The following is a 20,927-nucleotide window of genomic DNA, read 5'->3' on the forward strand; positions in this document are numbered from 1 at the left end:
AACTTAAACTGGGGGGGTAAAAAGCCCAGGAAGAATACAAACTATGGACACACAGAGTGACCAAAACGCACCAATCATTGATTTCATTTTCCCCGGAATTTAGAGTTTGTTGTGTACCCGAGGCAGCAAGATGCTGGACAGCCAGCTTCCTCTTGGCAAAGCTCATGTTTTCAAATATGTTATGTTAAATAATTGCACATTTTTTCGACCTAAGATTATTTTGAAAAGTGCACGTTTGTATCACACTTCTTTATTTTTTTAATGAATTCCATGAAGGTGCCTAATATTACACGGTGTCGTCTTAAGTATACTAATGAGCGCAGTATTTGTTTGAATTTACTTGTCTGTATACGTTTTTAAACCCCTTTTATTTCTACTTCACTTTTGCTCAATATTATTTAAAAGTGTATTTATCGATCGCTTTATCGTCCTTTATCGATGTTTAAAGCCAAACTACAACTCCCACAAAGCAACATACGGCTCACTGCAGTTACTGGAGTCTACGGTAGAGTTCTGGCGTTCTTAATCAACTCTGAGTATGTGCACTTCTGAGTACAAGTTTGTTTCTCGGAAGCCATTGAGCGTCCTTGACTAATCCCGTAAAGGGAAAAGCTGCCAGGCAGTATTTTGTTTCCTCGTTGTCTGCTTTTTTTCCGAGCATGGGAAATGGCATAAACAAGGTGAGTGACCTGAGTTGGCAATGGCAAAGGTAACGCCTCCTAACGAACAGTTTGGTATCTGTGTTGTATTGTGTCCTGGTGGAAAGCTTCAAAAAAATGACACGTGTTTTTATAATCAGTTTCGATCTGAATTTTTGTTCATATAGTTGCAGCTGCTTGTGGTGCTTTAGTTTCACTACGGTTCACCCTAAATGCTTTCTCTCCCCTAACAGGTCCTCCCTGACTTGTATTTAGGAAATTTCAAAGGTATGTCTTGTCAAATAAGTTCCCCTCCATATATGTCATTTATCGACATTCTTTTATAATATATATTTTTCACCAGACGCAAAAGACAGGGAGCAGTTAGCCAGGAACAACATCACCCACATCTTGTCCATCCATGACACGGCTGAGCCAAACTTTGAGGTATACAGTATTACTTTGGAAGGGACTAGAGAGTGAGTGGGTGCTATGCAGTTTATAAATGTCATTTCTGCCAGGCATCTTGAGTTACATTTGCACGAAAAGGTGCCTTAAATATAAAGCTATTTTGTTATTGACTTGAATAATGTCAAAATGATTGATTTAATGATTTAAAATTCCGTCTGCTCTTCTGCCAAGGTATTACAACATTAGAGGACCTTATCATTGGCGCATTGATTATCTTTTTTTTTTTTTTTTAATTTATTTCTTAAAAAGAATAACAAACAAATAATTAAAAATGATTAAAGGATAAATATTCTGTCAAATTAAGTTACATTTGATTGTATAGCCCTTAATCGCTGGTTCTTGGAATCACTAGTAGATCGGAATTTTCTGAAGAGAGGCTCGAAGCAAGAGCATAGAGCGCAATCAAATTAGAAAGATAAGAGGGGGCAAGTCCATACAAACATTTGTATGTTAGCAACAGAAACTTAAAATCACATCTAAAACTCACAGGGCGTTGGTGGAAGTCCGTTGAATTTAGGGTTATATAAACAAACTAGTCAAAAGATTCGCTGCAACATTTTGCACCAGTTGCAAACTTTTGATGCTAAACACCAGGGGACCAGAGAGTCATCGAGATAAAAAGTAACACACACATGAATTATAATCTTGACATCAGATTAGGCCAGCATTGGGCGAATTTTAAATAAGGATGCATAGAGGAAGAAAAGCAATTCTAATCATATTTTTCACGTGTAATTGAATCGACAGTTTAGGGTCAGATATGACACCTAAATGTAGGCCGAGGCACTCTGAGTAATATAACATTTGTTAAGGTTCTGTGTATTGTCACAGCATTGAGCTGGACCAATAATCTACACTCTGTTTTCTGGGGGTTCAAATGCAAAATAATGAAGTGACCGCCGGTAATCTTGAGCTCTTTCACATTGACTACAGGAGTCAAATAAAGATTGTACCTTTGACGCAATAAAAATACATTTTCTTAAGGTATTTTGGTGGAGACAATCCACATTAGTCCTCATAGCTTGTTAATAAAATAACACTTCTCTCTGGCAAAGCACCCACTAGCATTCTGTGCAAGACACGTGGTGGGTTCAAAGACCAGACACATTCGAATACAGTAATCCCTAGTTTGTCGTGGGGTTAAGTTCTAAAAAGTATCCACGATAAAATAAATCAGTGAGGTAGAAACTTTTTTTTTTTTTAATTTAAGAATCAGTATATACAATTAAATACAGACGCTCCCCTACTTACGACTATTCTATTTACGAAAAACGTTAGATAAGAACATTTTTTCGGGGTGTCAAAAAATAAGTTAGATTTTGTATTGTGTGCACCTTTTACCGAGTACAGGACATTACTGTTTTGCTTCTCTCCGCCACTATCGGCGTGTGGGGCCATGAAAGGTCACCCAGCATCCACCCGGAAGAAGAAATCCGCTTGCTTGTTATATTTCGTGTGTAAACATTCTTTACTGTATCTCCAATGCGCTAAGAACTTTGACATTTTTATTGTTTAATATCTCGTGCATCCATTCAATATGGTTGGTGTACAGTGTGAAGAAGAGGTGACCCATTTCTTTTGAAATGAAAGTGGAATAAGAGAGCTTATTGCGGTTGAGAAAATGGTTGGAACGCTTTTTTTTTCCAGCCACTTTTTACCACGGAGGAGGTAGTAGCTTAACCCTTAAAGCCCATCTTCCACAAGTAAGTTAAGCTTCACGTTATTTATCTTTTATAGAGCATATTTTTTTATAAAATGTTTATTTTTTTAGGACAAAACTATACAGGTCACTTATACAAGCCTTAAACATACGTATATAAACCTCAAACATACAAAATATATCACTGAAGCAACTTGCAAACAAATTCAACTTACGACCGATGTCGTAAGTAAGTAGGGCAGTGTCCGTACCCTGTTATACACTCGCCAAAGAACGAACACTTTTCACAGCATTGTTTTACCAAATAAAAGGACTGTATAAATGAAAGTACCATCAAATGTTAATAATAATAATAATAATAATATGCTGGGAGACTATTCAGCTAATCAGAATGCGAAACACAATGCCCGATGCGTATCCGTAGAACAGCGAAACAGTTAAAAGTAAACTGGGTTGTAGCGAGGGATTACTGTATTCTAAGAAAACTCTTTCGCGTCTGATTGTTTTTTTGTTCTAATCATTGACCAGTATTTCTTGCTAATTACGTTTTCCCTAATGGCCTTCTCTTGATAAATGCTCATCATATTGCCAAACAAAAAAAGTCAAAACGGTTGCTTCATCGATTACATGACCTTTAAACTAACATAGAAAAAAAGACAAAATTACAATAAGCTTATATATTTTCGTTCTGTTATTTCTAAAGGTTTTGGGAATGAGGTTGTATTGATATCGAGCACATTTGGTGCATAATAATTATCCATCCATCCATTATCTGCACTGCTTATCCTCAGTAGGGTCGCGGGGGTGCTGGAGCCCATCCCAGCTATCTTCGGGAAGTGGGCAGGAGACACCCTGAACTGGTTGCCAGACAGTCTCATGGCACACCGGAACAGACAATTGGCTCGCTCATTCACACGTAGGGACAACTTGGATCAGCCAATTAACGTGACATGCATGTTTTTGGAATGTGGGAGAAAACCTGAGTGCCCGGGGGAAACCCAGACAAGCAGGGGGAGAACATGCAAACTCCACACAGAAGGTTTGAACTGTGCCGCACATGCACTAACCACTGCGCCGCCGTGCTGCCCGCTTAATAACTATTTGTTTAATAAAGGAAAGTTTTATTGAAAAATCATAAAATACAATTTAGATTTGTGTTTATAATATCTCCAAAAACAAAGGATGATATTTGAAAGGTTATCCCTTTGATAATCAGAAATATGGATGCTTATTTTCACTAATGCTATTGCTACTTTTTGGCATAATTTTATTTCATATTTTAATATAATTTCTCTCGTGAAATAATAATAAGAAAAACTTAAAATAGGCACACCTTTAGCAGAAATCGGTACATTTTAATTTAAATTTTTCTTATTTCAAGATATTTAAACCCTGGAACTTTTATTGGTTTAAAAAATCCCTCTGTATTATATGTCGAAGTGTCCTTGGGCAAGTCACGGAATTCCTTATGCTCCTGATGAGCAGGTAAGTCAAGTCAAGTCATTTTTATTTGTAAAGCCCTTAATCACAAAGAGTCTCAAAGGGCTTCACAGGTTATTACACATGAGCAGTTTAGGTTTTCATATGCTATAGAGTAGAAGTGAATTTTAAGCTTAGATTTAAACATTTCCACTGAGGTTGCGGATTGGATCTCAGGAGGAAGAGCATTCCACAACACCGGTGCCCGGATGGAGAACGCTCTCAAACCAGCGGAACACTTCTTGGCTCTTGGGATCACCAGGAGACCGGCGCTCTCAGAGCAAAGGCTTCGGGCCGGAACATAGGGGGAAATCAGATCTGAAAGATATGATGGGGAAAGTCCATGTATGATTCTGTATAATAATAAGAGAACCTTAAAATCACATCTTAGGCTAACAGGGAGCCAATGCAGGTTAGCCAAAATTAGGGTGATGTGATTGGACTTTTTTGTCCTAGTTAAAAGCCTCGCTGCGGCATTTTGTACCAGCTGAAGACTCTTGAGTCTGGTCATCGGAAGACCGGAGAGTAGTGCATTACAGTAATCGAGACAGGAGGTAACAAACGAGTGAATTATGATCTCAGCATCCGACTGAGACAGTATAGGACGAATTTTAGCAATGTTACGAAGATGGAAGAAAGCGGTTCTAGTAATTTTCTTCACATGTGTTTGAAAGGACAGATCGGGGTCAAATGTGACACCTAAATTTTTAAGTGAGACACTTTGTGTGATGTGACATTTGTCAATGTTCACAGCAGTTTTAGAGAATAAGTCGCGGTATTTAGATGGACCAATAACTAACATTTCGGTCTTTTCAGAGTTAAGACGCAAGAAATTGAGTGACATCCACTCTTTCATCTCAGTGAGGCAGGCCTCCAAATTTGCACAGTTTAGTGTGGCAGATTCCTCCATCGGGAGATATAGTTGAGTGTCATCTGCGTAGCAATGGAAACTGATATTATACTTGCGAATAATATCACCTAATGGAAGCATGTAAATGCTGAAGAGAAGGGGGCCAAGCACTAAATCCTGCAGAACACCACAGGTAACACTAAAGGGCTCAGATGTCATTTCGCCATATTTAACACAGTGCGTCCTATCTGAGAGGTAGGATCTGAACCATAAGAGGACATTTCCTGAGAGACCAATCCATTTTTCCAACCGTTCTAGTAAGATATTATGGTCCACTGTGTCAAAAGCAGCACCAAGGTCCAGCAGCAGCAAAAGTGATGAAGCACCAGAGTCCATTGCCCGTAGGAGATCATTGGTTACCTTAATCAGAGCTGTCTCAGTAGAGTGGTTAGCCCTGAATCCTGATTGCATTGATTAAAAAAGATTGTTCTTGGATATGAAATCATTTAGCTGCTTTGCCACTACTATTTAAAGTACTTTAGAAAGAAACGGTAGGTTTGACACAGGTCTATAATTAAATAAGCTTTCTGGATCAAGGTTGGGTCGTTTCAGTGTGGGTTTAATAACGGCGGTTGTATATGTCTCAGTTGCCACTTTGAAAGCTGAATATCATGACTTCAAAAAAACTGGGCTTTTCTAACATTTTAAACATTGGTTTTTAGTCTAGTCTGTCAGATTTTTCATGAGTTTATTAATGAGTACTTGGACACTGCTGCAAATTGTTGTCCAGAAAATCTGCAAGTGCAAATGTTTGCTTTCTTCTCTGCGTACATATACATTTGATGTTAAAGCCAGGGTGGATTCTTTGCATTTTATGATGGATTCTAATTATGACTGTGCTAATTAAACCAATAGTGTTCTCTGTCCCCCAGGAGATGACCTATTTGTGCATCTCAGCAGCAGACCTGCCCACACAAAACCTGTAAGTTCCACTCCTGGTGCACAACTACACAAGATGGCCACAAAAAGTGTGACTGCTTTTCATTTGTTTACGTGGCGGTATGTGGGTGGCAGTTTGTTTCTTCATTTTTTTCACCCTTTAAAACAATCTTAATAAGATAACTCAAGTTAAGAATAATATGTTGAATTTGCTTGCAAAGTTTAAACAAAGAATTCTACGCAGTTCTGCATTTATGGAATGAGAAACGGTTGAATCCAATAGTTTTTATCCAGCTTAGGAAGATGACATTTGTCACTAAAAATTCTTAGGTGCTCATGTGAAATATGTAGGCTTAAACATGGGTCTGGGTTTAAAAAGGTAAGAAAGGTGGGGAGTAAATACCGTAACTATATGTGTATAACGGTTACCTGTAATTTTTTATAAAAATTCCGTATATCATTTAGTTCGATTTTTTTTTCTCAGCTGAAAACAAGCATTGATCGTGTTGAATACATACGGCCATGATTCAAATCATTTATTGACAACTTTGAACATCATACCAACATTAAATTTACATTGTATTTATTTCATATCCTTCAAAGTCAGCTTCATCCACAGATACACATAAAAGCTGTTTCCCTTGTCGTGCTTTTTTTGCATTTTTCATCTTCCAGGATGACTTTGTGTTTCCTTCAGTGTCGAACATTCATCTTTTATTCCCTTAATCACTAAAGTTGTAGGGGCACCATTTCCTTTGTTGTGTCTTGGGCAAGTACAGCCTGGTGGCACCATCCCTCTCCAGGACTTCTCCGGGGCCCTTTCGCCTAACGTGACAAAATATAGTGTGATAATGAGATCAAATCTAATGTGCGTTACACGCGAATAAATAGAGTACTCTTACCCGTGCGAACTATACTGATTTTGTTTCAAATGCACCACCTCAAACGCTTGATTTGCTCTGGAAAATCTCACAATTCCTCACTCCCTACTTCAAAAGATTTTCCCCTCGGATTTTTACAATTCACGTAGGTCACACGTTTTTACTTTAAATTGGTGAATTTCTCATAAAGGTGAGAGATTTTCATGCCTGAATATTTGACCACTGAATGTCACTGATTTGAGGTGCAACCGAAAACGAGTGCTACATGGCACAAGGAAGATTACAAACTACTGAGACTCAAAGTGACCAAACCGCAACATTTTTCCCCACCTTTTTACAAGGTTTTGTGGTTACCAGTAGCAGTATGATGGTGGAAAATTACAGTATTTCAGAGATTAATGTTATGTCAAATAGATGCAAATTTCTTGATCCACAAGATTAAAAAAAAAGCATATTTCTATTTTTCATGTACTTAGCTTATTATTTAAATTAGTGTTGTTTTTTTTGTAAATATTTTTACCACTAGGAGGCACTAAATAATACAAACTGTCCCTTTGTGTTGAGCCGTCATTGGTCGTCGCCATCGCCATGGGCAACTACAATGCTATATTCAATCAACAAATAGCAAAATGTCCGCATTTTGCAATGACTTAAAATTTATAAGGCTTCAGAACACTTATATTGCAGACAACAAAATACCGTAATCTTAAATATATAAAAAAAAACTCCAACCATACACAAGCGGTGCCCAAGTACTACTTTTGTTGCTTTGCCGTCAGTACTAAAATTAGCCAAATGTTGATTTATTTATTTTTTCTCAGCGTAGCAGATCATTTCAAAACCAGAGCATCTTGGTGAGAAGGTGGTTATTATGTAAATAAGACACTTCTAGGCCTTCATCACCAGAGAATTATTTATAAACAGCCAAAATATCCGAAAGCTTTTTTTGGTTTTAGTGGTTGCTGTTTTTCTGGGGCCCATTGAAAAGTACATTTTCCATAGAATGTCTTCCCTAAGCCAAGTCAAGTCAAGTCAAGTCACATTTATTTATATAGCCCTTAATCAAAAAAATGTCTCAAAGGACTGCACAGGATTACAATTACACCATTACCTGATCTTAAACCAACATGCGGGCAAGGTAAAACTCGGGGGTTAGCCTCTGAACTTTTGATTTTCACAAGTCTTGGCCAATAGCAGGGTTTTTTTCACGATATACTTCCCACATTAGCCCTTTAAGGGCCTGTATCGATAAAATAGACATCACCTCCTTTAGCTTTGAATAATATTAGCTAGTAAACCAAATTAAATGATGATTAAAACATTGGTTAGCCAATGAAATCTGAAAATAACGATAGGCAGATATACACTGTGTATTCAAATAAGAACCCAAAATAAATGTGCGTAACGCCACTCGTAACGCCTGTTTACGCACCATTTACATGCGGGTGTGCTAAATCATTGATTGACTTCTGGAAAAGGAAGTCAAACATTTACCAATCTTTCAAAATGTCTAAAAATGGCCAAATTAAAACACACAGTTGCAAATGTGTAAAATACTATGTTTAGTTTTTCAGATTATGGTTAAATTTGACAGGGTACAAGGTAAGGCTTCAAGCTATTGTCTCACCTGTTTTCCAGCTAAGACGTGCATGCTACACTCCTCTGCAGGCATTTGATTGCAAAAAAAAAAAAAACAATTCAGGCAAGCACAAAAACCTTCTGTTTCTGTGTGTTGAGTCAAATTAAGTCACATTTATTTGTATAGCCGTTAATCACAAAGATGTCTCAATGTGTTACTGTAAATGTGTTGTAACATAGCCAACATGCGGGCAAGGAAAAACTCAAAACCTCAGCGTGAAGAAAAAAGAAACCTTGTGAAGGGGCCTGACAAGTGGTAATCCCCCTTCCAGGATGACCAAGGTGGAATAGATCTAGCATTGAGTTACGATAAACAAACATAGTAAACATCAATAAAAAAGAACACTAGGTAACATGTTGAAATTTGTCCGGAAAGTGCATAACAGCAACGACGCCCCAAGCCTGTAAACTAGTCCAGAAAGTCCATAACAGCAAGAAAGGCAATGACGCAGCTTCCCATCTTTGCCAGCTGGTCAATGCAGGCGTTGAATGGAAGACTATGTGTGCTACTATTCATCAATCCAATTTGGATTTTTTTGAAATGTATGACGTCGAGCAACACACATAAAACTTACTCTTGTAACCCTTTACTGCCTCATTTGCTTATGAGCAATGTTGAAAATGTGAAATACAATATCAGACACTAATCCTGACAAACCCCACCTCAGTCCTTCCTCGCTGTAAAAATACACCCAATAAAGCCACCATTACAAATGATGCTGTCTAAGAAGTGGTCCCTAGAGAAGCATATTATAAATGTTTTGTTTTTCCTTTTCAGCATTCAACATTTTAAAGAGAGCATCATGTTTATCCACGAGTCACGACTGCAAGGAGAAGGCTGCCTAGTTCACTGGTGAGCTGGAATTAATTATGTGGTACTGTAAATGTGTTGTAACATAGCCGTCAGGCGAGTATATATACTAATCAATATTATGGGGTCGCGCAGACAATTGTGTTTTCCATGAAAATATCACACTTGTTTACCAATGAGTTGTCCAATTGCCGTCGTCTTATAAGCAATATTTTCCTCGTCCTTTTGTTGGCCAGTCTCAGATATGGCCTTTTCTTTGGCCAGCATGTTACTGTAGATATTGATGCCCGTGGTTTGTTAGTACAATTTAAAGCGCTGTTAAATAAGGACCTGAAAAACATCTATTTCTCAAACTAAAGACTCTAATGTACTTGTCGTCTGCTTGTTTGCGCGGCAGGGTCTCTCACTTCTCTTCCTACTCCAATTAGAGCCCTTTTGTGCTGTTCTCTGAAGAGAGTTGTACCCACCGTTGTGGGAGATCTTCAGTTTCTCTGCAATTTATCCAATGGAATAGCCTTTATTTTTTAGAACAAGAATAGACGGTCAAGTTTTACATGAGATTTCTCTTTTCTGGCCATTCTGGTGTGATAACTTACACCCAAATATGTGATGCTACAGACACTTGACTAGCTCAAAGGACAGCTGAAATGGTTGCTACCACGTTAACAAAGTATAGAGTATATGTCTGATTAGTTTCATGCTATGTTCATAGAAAAAAGGCCATGCTTTCCTTAAAAAACAAGGACATTTTTAAGACTCCAAACTTCTGAACGGTAGTGTAGATTGAATTATTGGAACACACATAACAAGATTGTTTTAACCAACCAATTTTTAGGCGTTTGAAAATATCAAGCATATGAAAAAGCTGCAGAACTACCATCCGTGCTCCACCCCTTTTCCTTTACTCAACAGTCTTGCAGGCGTGTCCCGCAGTGTCACCCTGGTGGTGGCCTACATCATGACTGTGACAGGATTGGGATGGAAGGACGCTTTAGCTGCAGTGAGGGTTGTCCGGCCTAGCGCCAGCCCTAACTTGGGCTTTCAGCGACAGCTGCAGGAGTTTGAGACCACCCACGTCGATGAAGTTAGTTACTCAGAGAATTGCATTACAGTAATCCCTTGCTGTATCACGGTATATTTGTTGGGGTGTTGCTACTTAGCAGATTTTCAGCATGCATTGGGGTTCTGCATTCTGATTGGTTAAAGTTACCCTGCCTTTTTACTACTTGTCTGCTTGCGTTCTGAGTTGTACACATACATAAAACAGCTTAACAAACTTACATTTTGTATGCAAAAAACTTGTTCATTTTCAAGTTTGTCTAGAAGACATGTCAACTAACACCCTTGACCTATAAAAGGACCAAAAAGGCATGGGAAGATGTTTACTATCGCTAAAAAAGTTGGACTTCTCGACCCGCTTCCCCGTGGTTCCGTGGTGCTTTTTCAAAAATGTTTGATAATGGAAAAATATGTTTCTGTACAACAGAAAAGAACACACTCTTAATGTTTTCCAATGAATACAGACCTTCTTATAAGGCATATATAAGGATTTTGATTGATTGAGCTTCAAACATATTCTATGGTGACAAATACACAAAGAATATTAGCCTACTGTTTTCTCAGCTCAGCCAACTAACTCCAGAAGTTCCCTAATGACTTCTGAATGATCCAATGTCAACATAAATGGCTAAAGATAGGGATCAAGAGGTTGCAGGCTAGATTCCTGGCTCCTCCGTGATATATGTCGAGGTGTCCTTGGGCAAGACGCTGAATACCTAATGCTCCCAATAGCAGGTAGTTGCTGTCATGGCTGACACTGCTATCGGTTAGTGTGTAAAAGGAAAAAAGTGAAGCATATTGTAAAGCGCTTTGGGAGGTCTTCAGACTATTTCCATTTAAGACGGGGATTACTTTTAAAATTATTCGACAGTAAATAAGTTATTTGTAACAGAAAAAAAGGTTTTTAAAGTACAGTATTTTCATTTGTTAAACAAATAAAAGTACAGTACTTTTATTGTTAAACAAATAGTTGAGCCTGTAAATTGGGTTTGTTTCATAAATGAACAATTGTTCCCACTTCGCTTTTCACTTTTGCAGGACGTTTTAAGAACGCAACCTCCGCAAAAAAAAGAGGGATTACTGTACTTCAGTAGTCGTAAATGATCTCTGAACTCAGTGGCAGATATGAAGACAATTTGTGAATCAACATTTTACAAAAAACATACTTGTCACATTGCAAAATATACTTTTCAGTTCATAGGGAAATACCTGCATGAGAAAAGTATCTAACAGTACGATATTTACCGTTAAAACAATACTGAAAAAAATGGGTAAAATAAGGTTTTTTTGCTGATTACATTAAGTTGCACGTTTCGAAGTATTATCTTTCTTAAGTAATGTTTTAAAGAATAATAAAATACCCAAAATGAACAAATCATCTTCAAAGACTTCAAGCACACTGTATTTATCTTAAATGATAGATTTTAGTCCAATCATAATTGAGCATCTACAATCACAGCATATCCAGCTTTTGTCCACAGTTTATCAAAAGTATGTTTTAAAATACAAATTTTACCATAGGAATAATTATAGTAAATAGCCCTTCATGTAGTGTACGACAGGGTCACTATGCCTGCCATCATTCTACATTACCATTTTATTTTCTGTTTTGACTTTTTTCTTAGCGTAAAAGATCGTTTTAGAAGTAGAGCTAATTTTTACACTTAAACCTAAAGTATTGAAGTTTATGACTCTCTGACTTTGCCATCACTTGTTTTTTCTCTGGTGAAGATGTCAAATAACAAAAAAAGCTTTCGGTTTTACCTGAGTAACTTTTGTCACTTTTTCCAGTTCAGGAAATGGCTCCAGAGGGAATACAAGGACACAAAGCTCAACGATAAGGCAGACATTAAGGAGCTGCTTGCTTCTTCCAAGGCCAAAAGCGAGCAAGTGGAAAAGCAGGAATCCACCGCTCAGGGACCCGTTTAATGACATTTTCAGCATTGATCAGCTACCATCGTGCCATGAAACCACCGCAAATGTCTCAAGTACTCATACAAAATCCAGTGACTTTTTTTCTTAATTTTGTAACTTGCGGATAGTGCTATGCCACTACTGTTTTGTACATCTACTACTGATTTCGAATTAGGAGTCTTAAAACAGTTGATTCATGTTTCTTAGGGCATTTAGACTGATAGATAGATAGATAGATAGATAGATAGATAGATAGATAGATAGATACTTTGTTCATCCCCGAAGGGAAATTCACATTTTTGACTACCTGTTTTGTGATGTACATGAGGCCAAGACAATTAAAAACATGGGACAGATTTATTGCAAGTCCTTTTTTTCTTATAAATGCAAAAATACAGGTACAGTCTTTAAGTGGATCTGGAAACCTTTGAAGCAAGAATCTTTAGACCCATTCCTTCACATACCAATCTGGCAAGAAAGAATAGGAGGAGTCATTGTAGATGGAGTAGGTAACATCACATCCTGGGTTCCAACAGAACAAATACACCATACTGAAAGACACAACATATTTGATGAATGCTAATGATACACTTGTGCCTTCTTGGAGCATTTCTTATTTTATAAAAGTGAACATAACCATTATCATCCCTTAAATCACTATCCCTTACACACGATGATAAAAAAAGCGAATGGCTTTAAAATATGTCGAATTATTTCAACCGTTTTTTTTTTTTTAATAAAACCAAAGTCTTATGCAAAAAAAGGAGAATTGTAGTATAGTGGGGGGAAAATATTTAGTCAACCACCAGTTGTCCACGCTACCCCAATTAAAGAAACGAGAGAGGCCTGCATGTCATAGGTTGGAATTCAAGCAAGACAGAACGACAAAACAACCCAGAAAAATCATGAAGAAGTATTTGGTTCTCTACAAACAAGCAGGATTTCTAGCTCCTAGAGAGCTATTACATTTTAAAGAGGCTCCAATGTCCTGCACTCATTAACTGTTTTAAAAGCACCTAGTTGGAATTATTAGCAGCATTAAACACACCAGTACACAACCTCACAAAAGGTCACAATCCAAATTCCACTAAGAACAAGACTAAAGCAATGCCAAAAGACACTAAAAATAAAATGTTAGAACTGTATAGGGCTGGGAAGACTGCATCTGTGATGGTAAGCACTTTGAAATAGAGTGTGGGAGTAATTATCAGAAAATGAAAGAAAGACGTGACTTGTAATCTCCCTAGATTAGGGCCTTTATGCAAGATATCACAAACTGTGGGGTCAAAATAATCCTGAAAGCGGTGAATAAAAATCCCAGTACCACACTGGAGGTGCTAGTAAATGACATGCGGAGAGCAATGTCCAAAGTAAAAAAGGCTACATTCAGTAACACACTATGCCTCCAGGGACTCAGATTCCACAGCAGTGATCGGTAACCTGTGGCTCGCAAGCCATATATGGCTCTTTTCATGAGCATGTGTGGCTCAGAGACAAAATTGATTCCATTCATCTCTCCATCTCTCTCATTGACTTATAAAAAATATATACTGGGTTTCAATTTGTTCTCTTTCTCTTCATACCACTCTCTTTCTCTTCTTCTATCTCTGCAGACCCTTTAATAAAGGTGCCCACCCCTATTTACCATAAAAAATGAAAGATCTCTTTACAACAACGTATTGGGATTACATTTTATCACATACCATATTTCTGGATTTTTTTTCTCATCCTGTGTTTCTTGTCAGAGTTAATGAATAACTATAATGGCAATTATAGGCCTTTGCAATCTTTTAAGAGGAAGAATTTATACAATTGGCGGTTAATTCAATACTTTCTTCCCAACTGTACTTGTTTTTACAGCTTTTTAGGCCACAAATAAGTTAGGAACTCACTGAGGATCATCTTCAGTTGCCACACGCTTGACCAAAGAGAGGAAGTCACTGAGGAAGTTCATGCATACGGTCGGCCTCCAACACCTGTCCTCTGCCTGCTCAAAAACACACACATTTTTGCTGTTGTAACGATCGAAGTCGTGTTCTGCAACAGTACCTTAATGAGACGCGAAATCTTGGAGATGTGAAACGTCTCCAAAGAGACGACAACTCCGTCATCATCCCGAAAGCCCGCAACGATGCGAGGGACTCCGGGAAGGAATGACTGTGCCCACCACTTCAGCAGCTTGAACCTGGTGAGAAAACAGTACAAGACGTTAATCCAAAGAAATCCCTAAATCAGAGGTGGGTAGCCAAATGTTTTACTCAAGTAAAAGTACTGTTACTTTGGAATAACATTACTCAAGTAAAAAGTAGTAATCCATCAATTACTTTAGTAAACGTAGAAAATTACTTAGTGAAAAAAAATTGTACTGAGTAACTGTAGCAGCGTCTCATTTTTTAATTTTTTTTAGAAACAAATATTCACTCAGATCATCAAAATCCATTCAATCAACAATAAATTACATGTAATTCAAAAATAGATACTTCAATAAACAATACAATTATAATAGTATAAATCAAATAAATTATTAAGCTTAAGTAGCACATTTAAAGCCTAAGTACTTTTATAACAGGCTCTACAGGCAGAACAACAACCTGTCCCAGGGGTCGGCAACCCGAAATGTTGAAAAAGCCATATTGGACCAAAACAACAAAAAAACACATTTGTAGCAAAAATGAAAAGCCTTATATGAGCCTTATAATGAATGCAACACATGCTGTATGTTTCAATATGAGCTTATTGTAAAAATGACTAAGTTGGATGCAGCACATCCTGTGGAGAATGACGTGACTACTCTATTGTAGGATACAGTCACAAGCATCATCACCTGTGAAAATTGCTTCGCTGTTTGGGGGTACAGATTTCGGCAGATGTCTTGAGCTCCACGTAACAGGCAGGAGGAGCTGGTGCATTTGGATCTTTCTCTCGGCAGTCCACCTCGCCGGAAAAGAGCATCCTGTGGTCCGAGAGACGAGTTTTTACCACGGTGCAGAAGGCCTCGTTCGTGTTGACCACGCCGCTTGAATCCGGGGAGCCGTCAATCTTATCTTTGAGGGGAGACGCAGTGTTAATTTTGGAGACAAAACAATTTGATCACAGAAATAACAAGAATTCTGCAGATGCTCATTTTTTATATTCAATGTCTGTGATATATATTTGGCAGTATTAGGGTGGTTCTAATAACATCTGGTTATCATAGTCATTAGAATTCATACCGGTTAACCTCTGCGGCTCCATGCCCTCACAAACTGTCGTATTTCCCCTTACAAAATAATCTTACACCATATTTTTATTAAACGTGTTTAATTATGTAGTTTAACATGTTATATTGTACACATGTTTCGTTATATTATATATACTGTTAATGAATGCTAGCTTACTAGTTTGTTGTTGTGAGATCCTGAGTTGCTCGACATGAATGAGGTTTATTACAAAAAAAAGTTTGAAAATAAAGTAGCTTGGACGTTCACTGTAGAAGGAAAAATACATTCAGATATAATTAAGTAGAATACGTTTTCTTATCCAAATTATGAATTCATTTTCTGCATTAAATTATTGTTGGTAATATACTGATTAAAGGGATAACCACAAACCTGTCTTTTTTTAATTTTCTCCTTTTATACTTCTTTTTTTTCTCAACTTCTTTATACAACATAATAATCCGTAATATAATGCATGAAAGCAAGTGGGCCGTTTGAGAGCCGCTATCTTTAATGAGTTGAGCCGAAAAAGCAGGTTCTCTAAAAAGAGACTGACTTCCTTTCACTACACACCACATGAAATCCGATGTTGAATGATGCATGATGGGAAATCCCCAGGCGGCAGAAGCATGCGCACAGTAGCATTAAACCGTTCGCTTCGTTTGCCAAAAAAAAAAAAAAAAAACACGATACAGAGATAGAGGCTACCACGGCGAACGCGTTTGACTTGATTGATTTGCTGTTTCGTGATAGTCGATGTACCCATAATTGACAAATTTGCGTTTTTCCGTACAGATTTTCTTGTATGTTGTACACGTCTTAAAATGCATAATAAACATACTTTGTACGGCAAAAACGTACAGGTTGACGGGTATGAGAATTACTATGGACATACAAAATGAAAATTGATCAATTGATAAAGTCAAGGTCTATGCTCTCCAACACTACTTTTTGGAGACAGGTTTATTAAAAGGATTGACTCTTAGTTTTTTTTTCAGGGCTTATACCGATTATTAGTATTAAGAGGAGGCCGGTAACCGATAAATGCTGGAGTGACTACTCGGGAAGAACGGAAAATTTCACAAAAGGCTGGCTCATGTCAAGGTCTAGTTTGGGATGGCTGGATGAGCAACATACTCTTAACATGTATCTGCCACTTGCACTATCTCACCTTACTGGTGCATTCAATCTATAGTCAGCTATTTTGCCTTATTCAGTGCAACAGATGAGATGAGTTTAACCATCTGGGGGAATTATCCCCTTCCAAATTTTAAGTTGGTCTGGCCCACCACCACTCTTCTTTTCAGTAGCGGTAAGTTAACACAGAACAGCCAAAATGATATACGAGTTGTGATGATGGAGGGCAGAAAGGTTCTAATCTATGGGGGAAAAACCTTTAAAAAGGAGGACTGTTATCATTAATTTCACTCATTTTGCACTCTTGTGTGTCCCCGATTGGGTGTTGTGCTACGTGTTTGCAGAATTAGCAGTTAGCTGCCTTTACCAGGTAGCTCCTCTTATTCAAATATCTCGAAGTAATGGGAATTCAGTCTCTTCTTTGACAAGAGGCTCGTTCGGCTCAGCTCATTAAAGAAAGCCGGTACTTTCGGCTTCCAAATGCCTCATTTTATTGTTTTTGTTGCTTTTATCCATAGTTTAAAAACTTATGTAACATTATGCAAAATATATATATATATATACTTACAAATTAAGCTAAAAATGAAAAAGGAAAAAAATGAAGAAAAAAAAATCAAATAAATGCACTGAGAGAAAATTAATCAAAAATTTAAAAAGAAAATAGAAGTAAAGGGCAAGAAGAACAAAATATACAAGAAAAATGAGAAAAAGATAGTAACCGTGTGGAAAAAAATGAGGAAAAAGAGGGAAAATGCCAGAAAAAAAAAGATGAGAAAACTTGGGAAAAAAAACCCAATATGAAGCAAATATGAAATGCACGTCTTAATGCCTATCATTTCATGGGACCGGCATATATTGCCGTTGACCCTTTCCTGTACTCAGGTTGCATGTGAGCAGAGCTTCTCTGCTTTAAAATGTGTGAAAACTAGGCTACTATACACTCAAAATTACATTTTCATGTCTATTGACAACAAATATGTCATCAACAATGTTACAGAGACCAGTGCTTAGGAGGATGTGGATGTTTTAAGTAACCTACTGAAATTGTGTGTTGTGAGGCTACTTCATAAGAGTTAGAAGAGTTTAGTGAAAAGCCTAACAATCTGTTGGGAAGACAAATGCAATTTTGATTTCAAATTACTCAAACCGTACATAGGTAAATATGTTTTCATCTATATCAGAATATTTATACAATTTCCCTTTGAATGTGTTGTCTGTTAACTTATCCACATATACCCGAGTTTCTTCCCAATAACAATGCATCATAAGTGATCACTGCTGTTCCACTCATTCCTCCTCTTTTGCTAAGTGGGCCGGCTTTGCATATAAAACGCCTGGGCTGAAAAAAGGGGTCACTTTGGCCCTGTAAGGAGCAGATAATAATTTGCCGTAAAAGCTTGAAAATTGGCTCTAGAGATTTTTAGTCATGCGAAAAGAATATTTGTTATAAATTCAAATACAACTTTAAATAACTCTCTGAAACATTTTATAGTAAATACATTTGAATTTAAAAACAACTTGCATGACTGATTTTTCACTTAAACTAAAAACTAACAGTGCAGGTAATAAAATTGGGCTTAGCAGCACTTTGGGCTCAAATAAACGCGTTGTTCTAAAAATACTCCAGTTAAAATATCCTGTGCCACTGTATATGCAAATTTTAAACAGTGGGAAACAGATTGTAAAAAATGCCTCCCTACCCGTGCACATATACTGCTCAAACTTGTAACCCCAGTACATCATTTCCTGGTGCCGCCCGGTGCGATTCTCTCGATCCCGGCGAGCAGCTTCTGTTTCCACCTCACTGATGTAAAGCGTCCCCTTGAACTTGGTGACGGCCAGCAACCAACCCTCACGGGTCTCATATGGCGTGGTCAGAAGTTTCGTCAAATGACCTCGCCATGTCACAAAGTCCACATTGAAACAACTGGAGGGGAGTGAAAAAAGAAAGGGAACATAAAGTCATGTGGTGGATTCTCATCTCCTTTGGGGAGTGTTTGGTCCTGCATCAAGTACGTCTTGTATAATCTACAATATAGAATATGACAGTGAAAAATTATGGAGTTAAAAAAACAAAAACTATTACAGGACTTTCTCAGAAAAATGCAGTTTTATGGTAAAGCTATTTACTTTTTTATAAAACAGTACACTTAAAAAAACAAAAGACATGGATTCATTAAGTATTCAATGAAATATTGTAGGGCCTTTGATTATAATAATATTGCTGATAAGCTGAATAGCCCATTAGTATACTCAAACTTCTAATAGTTGGAGTGTATGCCATAATCAGCAATATCGAAACAAAAAACATGCAATACTTAAGTTGATTGATAATGAATACAGGATGTATAACGTCTGTGTTTTTAAAAATAGCAATACAGAATATAAATAAATTTATCACTGTATTTTAATTTCTGAGACAGTCACGTATATTATCCCTCAAATATTCATTAATTAATCAATATTTCATTGTCACTTGAATGGCATCTGCAGTGGGCATTTATGTTATTTCTTTTGAGCACTTGCAAGAAGTAAACACGGACCGGTCTTTGACTATCAACTCATCTGTATCCTGTTGTTGTAATTTCCTGAGGATAAACAATACTGTGTCATGATCCTCTTATGCCTGTCTGCACCGCTTTGTTTTTAAAATGTCTATTGAATTTGTCTTATTTTATGATAAGTTATGAAAAAGTAATTTGCGAAAGAAGTCTGCAAGTCCCACCTTTACTTACGGTGAAGATGACAAATCCTGCTTTTGTACAAGCTTCATTCTGTTAGCCAAGATCCATCGCAAGATGTGGTCCAGCTTTTCCTTCACACTGTCATCCCTTTTAATGTAACGGTCCCTATATCCATCCCTCAGGTCAAAATGTGGACTCTTCTCAGATTCTACATAGTACCTCATCTGCCTGCTGTCGTTGAAAAACCTACGCTTGGTGTCCAGAGAAAAAGAACCTACTTCTACAGGCTGCTTGTACAGAGGGAAGTCTCTTTCATAAAGCTCCCTTCTGGTGCTCAAAGTTTGAGTGCTCGTAGGTGTTCGACAAGCTGAAATGCCAGAGTGCTGCTGCTCGTGCTTTGGTTTCGAAGATTTGTGTCCTCTGTCATTTTGTTCGTCATCTTCTCGACATCTTTTGTACGTTTTGCGCTGATGCTGGAAGTTGGAACTGTAGGAACGCTCCGGGTTCATGGTTTGCCTGTTGGGGAGAAAAATCACAATCATGTTGATGCTGTCAAAGAAAGGGGACTTTCTCCAAAATTTTCAAGGTAGTTTTCCATTTGGTGGCTTGAAGGCATCAGGTCAGTGGTGGGTAACCCAGTCCTCGAGGGGCACATATCCTGCATGTTTTCTAAAGTTTTTCTTCTCCAATTCGAGTGACACAAATTATTAGGATACGAAAATGTTTTTAATGTTATTGATAACAATTTAGCTTTTAGCAAGCTGTACAGAATCTTGAAAACGACCCTGGGTCATTGGAATCGCTTGTTTTGAAGCAGAAAAACTCCCAAAAAACATGCAGCCTTCTTTGACCAGGTTTGCCCACACTTGTTCCAGATTGACCAACCTTCAGCGTCAATGTAAATTAGATTGGAGACAAGTGAGAACGATCTTCTTCTTTCTTTATAGCAGTGCGACTAGAAGAATGATGATAAATAATCATAACGATGAAACAAATCTTCTCGTGGATAGCCTCCCGAAAGTAATGTTTTGATATGACACCACAGGAATGCATAATTGAATGATGAGCGAATAAATTACGCAGTAAGTAACCCTACAATGAAGATTGCATGCTTACTCAATAACGATACAATAACAAACCAATAATAGGCGTGGAAAACCATCATTTATGGCAAGAGTACATTTGAATTATTTGGAAGTGACTTACCTAAATGAAAAGTCACAACACTCGATACACTTGACGACATAAAAAAATATGTTGGAGAAGATAATAAAAAGGCGGGTGTGATACAAACTAGTAAGCTAGCATGCGCCGTAGTTTATGACCCCAAACAACGCCACTCGTTTCTCGTTTAGTTCTAACCGCGGCCGACGCTGTAAAATATTTACAAACATTAATTGTCAGGGGTAGCTATCATTATATTTAGCCATTACGCATTCTTAAAAAGTGTTCCAAATAGATAAGGACAGGGAAAAATGCATTCATGCAAGCTCTAAATTGAACCACAAGTGGCGCTACTACAAATTAAATTGGCGTGATATAGATACAAGAAGAAGAAACCTTACAATT

At 37.5% G+C, this 20,927-nt stretch overlaps 2 protein-coding genes across 4 annotated transcripts; one reads left to right on the forward strand and one right to left on the reverse strand.

Annotated features, from left to right (window-relative positions):
* Positions 1 to 456: 456 nt before the first annotated feature.
* On the forward strand, positions 457 to 12,700 carry dusp22b (dual specificity phosphatase 22b). Its single transcript, XM_088338724.1, has 7 exons — positions 457 to 680; positions 893 to 926; positions 1,003 to 1,085; positions 6,031 to 6,080; positions 9,335 to 9,409; positions 10,280 to 10,451; positions 12,218 to 12,700. The coding sequence occupies exons 1-7, from the start codon at positions 660 to 662 to the stop codon at positions 12,353 to 12,355; spliced, it is 573 nt and encodes a 190-aa protein (XP_088194850.1). The 5' UTR covers positions 457 to 659; the 3' UTR covers positions 12,356 to 12,700.
* Positions 6,559 to 20,871, reverse strand: dxo (decapping exoribonuclease). 3 transcript variants are annotated; one of them, XM_088338696.1, is made up of 8 exons: positions 20,565 to 20,871; positions 19,410 to 19,874; positions 18,375 to 18,601; positions 15,165 to 15,384; positions 14,390 to 14,525; positions 14,233 to 14,327; positions 12,805 to 12,891; positions 6,559 to 6,862 (listed from the first exon to the last, which is right to left on the reverse strand). In XM_088338696.1, the coding sequence occupies exons 2-8, from the start codon at positions 19,865 to 19,867 to the stop codon at positions 6,760 to 6,762; spliced, it is 1,326 nt and encodes a 441-aa protein (XP_088194822.1). In that variant the 5' UTR covers positions 19,868 to 19,874; positions 20,565 to 20,871; the 3' UTR covers positions 6,559 to 6,759. The 3 variants fall into 3 exon arrangements, with proteins under 3 accessions (XP_088194822.1, XP_088194830.1, XP_088194839.1); XM_088338704.1 differs by lacking the exon at positions 6,559 to 6,862 and having other exon boundaries at positions 12,297 to 12,891; XM_088338713.1 differs by lacking the exon at positions 6,559 to 6,862 and having other exon boundaries at positions 12,733 to 12,808.
* Positions 20,872 to 20,927: the final 56 nt, after the last annotated feature.

The sequence above is a fragment of the Urocampus carinirostris genome, chromosome 1 (genome assembly GCF_059441175.1).
Source record: "Urocampus carinirostris isolate Australia breed hairy pipefish chromosome 1, RoL_Ucar_1.0, whole genome shotgun sequence".
In the NCBI taxonomy this organism is placed as follows: Eukaryota; Metazoa; Chordata; class Actinopteri; order Syngnathiformes; family Syngnathidae; genus Urocampus; species Urocampus carinirostris.

Coding starts and splice junctions, on each gene's coding strand:
- dxo (XM_088338696.1), bottom strand. CDS start 19,867: ATGAACCCGGAGCGTTCCTACAGTTCCAACTTCCAGCATCAGCGCAAA. Junction 18,602..19,409: donor CAGGATTTGTCATCTTCACC/GTAAGTAAAGGT, acceptor ACTCCCCTCCAG/TTGTTTCAATGTGGACTTTG. Junction 14,328..14,389: donor AGATTTCGCGTCTCATTAAG/GTACTGTTGCAG, acceptor GTTTTTGAGCAG/GCAGAGGACAGGTGTTGGAG.
- dusp22b (XM_088338724.1), top strand. CDS start 660: ATGGGAAATGGCATAAACAAG. Junction 1,086..6,030: donor CGGCTGAGCCAAACTTTGAG/GTATACAGTATT, acceptor TCTGTCCCCCAG/GAGATGACCTATTTGTGCAT. Junction 9,410..10,279: donor GAAGGCTGCCTAGTTCACTG/GTGAGCTGGAAT, acceptor TTTACTCAACAG/TCTTGCAGGCGTGTCCCGCA.